This window comes from Triticum aestivum, chromosome 6A (assembly GCF_018294505.1).
Source record: "Triticum aestivum cultivar Chinese Spring chromosome 6A, IWGSC CS RefSeq v2.1, whole genome shotgun sequence".
Lineage (NCBI taxonomy): Eukaryota > Viridiplantae > Streptophyta > Magnoliopsida > Poales > Poaceae > Triticum > Triticum aestivum.
Genome location: NC_057809.1, coordinates 600,890,253 through 600,898,181, shown reverse-complemented (window position 1 = coordinate 600,898,181; position 7,929 = coordinate 600,890,253). Strand labels below are relative to the sequence as shown.

At 58.6% G+C, this 7,929-nt stretch overlaps 1 protein-coding gene across 1 annotated transcript; it reads left to right on the top strand.

Annotated features, from left to right (window-relative positions):
• Window positions 1–5,812: 5,812 nt before the first annotated feature.
• LOC123131269 (uncharacterized) lies at window positions 5,813–6,588 on the top strand. The gene is made up of 2 exons (XM_044550984.1): window positions 5,813–6,119; window positions 6,296–6,588. The coding sequence occupies exons 1-2, from the start codon at window positions 5,906–5,908 to the stop codon at window positions 6,391–6,393; spliced, it is 312 nt and encodes a 103-aa protein (XP_044406919.1). The 5' UTR covers window positions 5,813–5,905; the 3' UTR covers window positions 6,394–6,588.
• Window positions 6,589–7,929: the final 1,341 nt, after the last annotated feature.

Genomic DNA, 7,929 nt, shown 5'->3' with positions numbered 1-7,929 from the left:
ACGCTGCTCCCAAGTAGCCTCCTCCTCCGGAAGGCCCGCCCACTGACTTAGGACGAACCAGACGCCACGACGGAGCTGGGCCTGCAACACCTTTGCTGGCTCTGGAAGAATGCGACCATCGGCGGTTGGAGGAAGCGCCGGAGGAGCCGTTGGTGGCTCGCCACGGAAAGGCTTGAGCAGCCCCACATGGAACACGTCGTGGATGCGGGTGCGGGCTGGAAGCTGAAGACAATAGGCCACCTTCCCAATGCGCTCCACGACAGGGAAGGGCCCGGCGTAGCGAGGGCCAAGCTTGCTCTTCGCGCGCGGGTCCAGTGACTGCGTAGAGCGGTGGAGAAGACGCAGCCACACCCAGTCACCCACTACGAACTCCGCCTCGCGATGATGATCGTCGTAGTAGTGCTTGGCCGTCTGCTGGGCCTGAAGGAGACGCTGACGGACCTCAGCCAGCATCTCATCACGGGTGCGGATAAGGTCACCCGCAACCGCCGTCCGAGCCGTCTCCGGGTCGACCGGAAGTATAGGCGGGGGTGGTCGACCATAGACCACCTCAAATGGCGTCGCGCGCAGGGCGGAGTGATAAGAAGTGTTGTAGCAGTACTCCGCCCAAGAGAGCCAGTCCACCCAAGCGCGAGGCCGATCACCTGTCACACAACGCAAATACATGGCAATGACCATGTTAACCACCTCAGACTGACCGTCCGTCTGAGGATGGAATGCCGTACTCAGGCGGAGCTGGACACCTGCCATCCTGAAGAGATCGCGCCAGACATGGCCCGTGAAGACTGGGTCCCGATCACTGACGATCGACATCGGGAACCCGTGTAGACGGACTATGCCGTCGAAGAAGGCCCGGGCCACGGACGCCGCCGTGTACGGATGGCCCAGCGCGATGAAGTGGGCGTACTTAGAGAAGCGATCGACCACCGTGAGGATGACCGACTTGCCCCCCACCTTGGGAAGGCCCTCGATGAAGTCCAAGGAGATATCTGCCAAAACTTGAGACGACACCTCCAAGGGCTGAAGGAGCCCCGCCGGCCTCAGGGTCTTTGTCTTGTTGCGCTGGCAAGTTTGACAAGACCGAACCCAGTCGCGGACCAGGGCACAATCGCCAGGGATGTAGAAGTCGGCGCGAAGACGATGGAGGGTTTTCTGCACACCCTCATGGCCCGCCGAGTGGGCGAGCTGCAACACCTGGTGACGGAGATCATCATGCGCCGGAACAAAGATCCGGCGCCCATGGAGGAGCAGTCCGTCAGAGAAGCGCCAGGGCTCCTCCAAGTCGCCGGCCGCGAGCTGCTGCTGAAGAAGTGCGGCGTCATCTGCCGTTGCAGTGGCGCGTCGAATGTCGGTAAAGAGACCGAACGATGGCCCGGAGCGGATGCACAGGGCCGTCCCGGTGGATGCGTCGGCGGGTGGCGCGAGGTCGGAATTGCGATAGGACAGCGCGTCGGCCATGGTGTTAAGACGGCCCGGCCGATACTCGACGGAGAAGTCGAAGCCGAAGAGCTTGCTGATCCACTGGTGCTGCGGAACGGTCGACAGCCATTGATCCAGCAAGAATTTCAGGCTGTAGTGGTCCGTGCGAATGTGGAGGGTCCGCCCCCACAAGTATGGCCGCCAATGACGCACGGCCTGGACGAGGCCAATGAGCTCCCGCTCGTAAGCTGCCAACTTAAGATGGCGCGGAGCGAAAGGCCGGCTGAAGAAAGCGAGGGGCCCATCGCCCTGATGAAGTACGGCGCCGAACCCGGCGCCCGAGGCGTCGCAGTCCACCACGAACGGGCGGTCGAAGTCGGGCATCTGGAGGACGGGGCCCGTCGTGAGGGCCCCCTTGAGGGCCTCGAACGCCGTCGTCGCCTCGTCGTCCCAGGTGAAGGCGTCGCGGTGAAGCAACCGCGTGAGGGGCGCCGCGATGAGTCTGAACTCCCAGATAAATTTCCGGTAGTAGCCGTCGAGTCCGAGGAACCCGCGGAGTGCCCCGGCGAGTGAGGCATCGGCCAGGCGGAGACGGCCGCCACCTTATCGGCGTCCATAGCCACCCCGTCGGCCGAGATGACATGGCCGAGGTAGGCGACGGTAGGCGTCCCAAACGAGCACTTCGAGCGCTTAAGGTGGAGGTGGTGCGCCCGAAGCTCGTTGAAGACGATGGCGACGTGCTGGAGATGTTCGGCCCAGGGAGGCGCTGTAGATAAGAATGTCATCAAAGAAAACAAGCACAAACCGCCGTAAGTAGGGTCGAAGGACGTCGTTCATCAGGGCCTGGAACATCGCTGGGGCGTTGGCGAGGCTGAAAGACATCACCAAGAACTCGAAGTGGCCATGGTGGGTGCGAAACGCCGTCTTGGCGATGTCGTCCGGATGCATGCGCACCTAATGATAGCCCGACCGGAGATCGAGCTTGGTGAAGAAGCGTGCCCCATGGAGCTCATCCAAGAGCTCGTCGACCACCAGTATAGGGAACTTGTCCTTGAGCGTGAGTGCGTTGAGGGCGCGGTAGTCGATGCAGAAGCGCCATGTGCCGTCTGACTTATGGACGAGAAGCACCGACGCCGTGAAGGGCGACGTGGAGATCCGGATGATGCCTGCGGCGAGCATCAGGGCACACTGGCGCTCCAACTCATCCTTCTGCAGCTGGGGGTAGCGGTAGGGCCGCACCGCCACCGGAGTGGAACCTGGTACGAGGTGAATATGATGGTCGTACACCCGGGCAGGCGGAAGACCCCGCGGATCGTCGAAGATGTCGCTGTGCTGCTGCAGAAGAGAATCCAGCAGGGGGTGCTCGGCCTCCGAGGACGCGACAGCCAGCTGGAGGTGTGGCACGGCAGGCGCGGCGCCCCCAATGCCCTCCCACCGGATGTGGCGGCCCTGCCGCCAGAATGTCATCGTGAGCGCGTCGAAATCCCATAGGATGGGGCCGAGGGTCTGGAGAAAGTCCACCCCGAGGATGAAGTCGAAGCAGCCCAGATCGATCCCTGCACAGGTGATGGAAAAGTGTTCGCCGCCGATGGAGATGGGAACGTCGCGGGCTAGCCCAGGGCACCGGAGGCGATCGCCGTTCGCCACTGTGATCCGCAGGCGCTCCCCGCCCGCCGTCGGGAGGGCTAGCCGACGCATGGTCGACTCGGGCAGAAAGTTGTGTGTGGAGCCCGTATCCAGCAGGGCCACCAGTCGCTCGCCATGGATCATCACGGGCAGCAGCATGGTCCGCTCGCCCCGGATGCCGGCCAGGGCGTGAAGGGAGGCGACGCACGCCGTCGCTGCGGAATCCGCGGCCGCGTCCTCGGTCGCCGCAGGCGGATGTAACGGGTCGGGCGAGTCGTCCTCCTCGATGTAGTCGACCGTCTCTAAATAAAAGAGGCGGGGGCAGACATGGGTCGGCGTGTAGGGCTCATCGCAGTTGAAGCAGAGACCCTGACGGCGACGCTCCTGTTGCTCGGCCGGTGACAGCCGACGGAAGGGTCGTGTGGCGGCCGGGGGTGTGACCGTCGCGGCTGGGAGAGGCCGACCCGGGGCTGAGGAAGTCGGTGCTGGCCGACTGGGCTGGCGGCAGCTCCGTCCGAGTGGCTGCTGCAGTGCCAAGGCCCGCTGCTCGAAGGCTCGGGCGTAGTACATGGCCGTCTGGAGGTCGGGGGGATCCCGGAGCTCGACGTCCACGCGGATATGGTCCGGCAGACCGCCCACAAAGAGCTCGGCGCGCGGGGTCGTGGAGACGCCCGGCGCGTGGCACGCCAGGGCCTGGAAGCGGTCGGCGTAATCCTGCACCGTAGATGTGAACGGTAAACGGCCGAGGGCCGCCAGTCGGCTCCCGCGGATAGGAGGCCCAAAACGGAGGAGATAGAGCTCCCGGAAGCGCTCCCAAGGTGGCATGCCGCCCTCTCCTGCTCGAGGGCGTAGTACCAGGTCTGCACTGCGCCTCGAAGATGATAGGACGCGAGCCAGGTACGATCCGAAGCGAGCTTCCGCTGCCCTCGAATGAACTGCTCACACTGGTTGAGCCAGTTGAGGGGGTCCTCCGTGCCCTCTTAGGTGGCGAAGTCCAGTTTGGCGAAGCGAGGGGGTGTCGGCCCGCCATGCCCGGGGGCGGCCGCAGTCGCCGCCGGCGCGTATGCTGGGTCGGGAAGCGCCGGGGCGTAGTTCGCCGAGCTGGAGGGGTGATCAAACCGCAGGGAGGGCGTCGGGTGTTCCGGCGCCGTGGAGTAGACCGGGCCCGGAGACGAGCCGGTCGCCCAAGCGGGCATCGGCGATGGTGACGGTGGAAACTGCACCTGGTGCGGGGGCCGACCCGTAGCCCTAGGCGCGGGTGGTGGTACTGTCGATGGCGGCGGCGCCTGGTGGAGTTGCTGCACCAGCGCCTGCGGTGTGGGGGCCGGCGGTGGCGCCGGAAGAAGCTGCTGGGTCAGCCCCCCAGCGGCGCGGTGGAGGCCGGCCATGCTGGCCACGACTGTCCCGCAGCCGAGTAGTGCGGCAGCAGCAGCGGCGGCTGGGACGCCCCTCCGTAGGGCGCCTGGAAGGCCGGGGCGGGCCACTGTAGCGGCGGCGGTCCGTAGGCGGTGGTGCCGGCGCTCGGTGGCGGGGGTTGGTTCCCGGCGAGGTAGAGGGTAATATCCCTGACCGCCTGGACAAGCTTCCGCAGGGTGCCCGACACCTCCTCGGGCGAGAGGAGCGGAGGCGGGTCCGCCGTGATGATGATGGGCGCTGTCGCGGTGGTGATGGTGGTGCCGAATGCGATCTCCGCCATCGCGGTGGAAGTGGCCGGCGGCAGCGAGAGCGGGGTGGAGGTGGATGGTAGCGGCGGCAGTGATGGAGATTGTGACATGATCGGCCTGGTGTCTCTGGATACCAAATTGGTAGGACTAGGGTTCCTACCGGCTCTACTGCGTAGGTTGTAGGGGCAAGGAGGGAGTGGACGCGGCGAGGAACAGGCGCGCCGGCGGCAGGGCGCCGTCGCGGCTAGGGTTGAGGGCGGCGGCGGCTTGGCTGCGGCGGCTAGGGTTTCCGGCTCCTCTAGGAGCCGGGCAACAAAAGATAATAATAGTCTTTATTGCTTGCCTCAAAACGATGTCTTACATGAGTATTTATAACTTTAGCCTAAAATAACTTTTCTAAGATAACTTGCCTAAGATAACTTGTGGGCCAAGCCCCTAATACTAATGCCCGGTGGGCCTCTTCCTAGAATAGACCAAGCCGGTCATAACAACCCCGTTCAACGTGCTCAAAATCTGGTTTTGGGCCAAACTTATTAGGTTTTAAGACTTGAAGGACCAATTGTATAACAAAAAAATCTTGAGAGATCAAGTCTGCACCTTTGGGAAACTTGAGGACAAAAACATAATTATTTTTTCTCTTTACTTTAAGTTTGTAGTCCATTCTAATAGTACCATGTGCCGTTCTCCTGCAATAGTGTAACAGGACTTGAATTCATTTCGAGTTAGCAACAGAAATGCAAATTCAGCAGATCACTAGATCGAGGAAGAGTGTAGAAATCCTAAAAAAAAAAGTGTAGAAGCAGTTACATGGTCCGAATTGGATGAGATCTATCTACTCCCTTCATTTCTAAATATAAATATTTTTAAATATTTTAATATAGACTACATACAGAGCAAAATGAATAAATCTGTTACAGAGAGTACCAATCGTGCGTCCGTGCGTGTAGTATAAGATACCGATTCCTCCTTTCACGTGCTACGCATTCATCGTCTCATGAAAGACCCACCCTACCTACGAGCCTGTAGATTACTAGCAGTAATCTCCTCTGTCTGCCTAGCAGCTCATGCACCGATCGATACTTGTGCTACATATATATCTGCACTGCCCGGCCATGTGCAGTGCAGCAGACTGGTATTTTGGATAGATCGACCAGCTAGCCAAAGAGAGAGAGAGAGAGAGAGAGAGACGGGCAAAAATGGTACCCAAAACAGCGCTCATGGCTGTGCTTTTGCTCGTCCTTGTGGCCGGCGATCTTGTCCACGGCCACACCATTCTGCCGCCGCTCGGACGCGCCCGGCGGAGCCTCGGCTGGATGCAAGGCATGAAGGGAGGGCCGCCCAGTGGCATGCAGACATCAGATACTGCTGCTTTTGCCGCCCGCAGCCGCGCCATTTCTGCGGTGCAAAAAGGTAGGCAACCCTGCATCATTGCGTTCATGATTTTCTTATGATACTACAGAAAGAGTCAAAGAAAGAGAAGCAAACAGTGGAATGCATTGGTAACTAATTTACCTATTGTCATGTTCCCTGATGCACATATTCTTGAATGTGCCCTCATGTTGATTTTTTTACTCACATTGTATCAGGGGAGGAAAGCCGCCGGGACGCCAGCAGGGAGGAAGGCAAGTTCATCGCGCCCGTGCCTGGTTTCAAGCTCCCGCCCCTTCCTCCGAACGCTGCCTGAGAAGAGATAACATCACAGGGCAAGCATGCACTCATGCCATGGCAGCAAAGGTGCAGGAGTGCTCAAGGATGCTTTATATATCGTTCAATAAGTAAGGCGGCACTGATCTGCCATGTTTAAGTTACTACTAAGTATGATGCCGTCTTTGTTCAGTAATTGTAAGCCAGCATCAGCTGTACGCAGTAACGGAATAAAACAGTGAGCATTGTGCTTGATCTAGCTCAGTTCTACAGAAAGAGTCTGCGTGGTGATCTGTCAATAAGGGAAAGAACGACGATTGGTCATGGCATAAACGATTTCAGAAAACATCAAATGAGACTTGAACATGAACCCCACGCTGCTTACGTTGTGATTGGCAGAGATTAAATTAGGAGGGCGGGCCCACCACTGAAAATCAGGGGGGGAGGGGGGGCAATTAGATGAGGCCACGTCGTCTGCCTGTAAAGGTTTGTATGAAGATCGTGTACGTGTAGTATTATTGCTGCTTAAATTAGGCCGCGTGCACTTATAGCTGCTTAATAGTCCCGCACGGCTCGCTTACAAATCAGATGTGCGGCTTAATTAGGCTGCTCTTGCCGTAAGTATAGCCGAGGAAGCAATCACGGGCTAGTTAGCGCTGGCTAATCGGGTTTGCAAGGCAAAAGACTGACGTATAGACGTTGAGGCACACACGTATCACAAATGCGAGCCGAGTCTATACGAGCGAGCGACGATGTATAGACGTTGAGGCACACACGCAGCGCAAATGCGAGCCGAGTCTATACGAGCGTCGTCTAGACGTTGAGGCATTACACGCAGCGCAAATGCGAGCCGAGCCGTATACGGTCGGTCTTTTTGGTCTATTTTTCATGTGATTTAAATTTCTTTTTAAAATGATATATGCAAATTCCAGCAGATCACTAGATCCAACAAGAGTGTAGAAGCAGTTGCAAAGTCCGAATATGATGACAACATTTGTTTTTGTGTTCCCCGCAAAAAAAACATTTGTTTTTGTGTGTGTGTGTTGGGGCTGACCTGACAACGTGTACGATGGAAACCTCCTTTGCGGCGCTACAAGATACCGATTCCTCCATTCATTTGCTACGCATTCATCGTGTCTCATCAAAGGCCTAACCTACGAGTCTGCAGAGTAGTAGCAGTAATCATGCACCGATCCACACTTGTGCTATATATCTGCATTCCTCGGCCATTTGCAGTGCAGACTACACGTGTTTGGGGTAGATCCAGCAGCTAGCAAAAGAGGAGCAGAGACGGCAAGAAGAATGGCATCCAAAACAGCGCTCATGGCTGTGGCTCTGCTCGTCCTTGTGGCCGGCGATCTTGTCCATGGCCACACCATTCTGCCGCCGCTCGGGCGCGCCCGGCGGAGCCTCGGCTGGATGCAAGGCATGAAGGGAGGGCCCCCTAGTGGGCATGCAGCCATCAGAGACTGCTGCTTCTGCTGCCCGCCGCCGCACCATTTCTTGGGTGCAAAAAGGTACTAGATGATTCTTCTGTAACTTAATACTGTATGTGCTAGCTGCTGCATTGCTATGT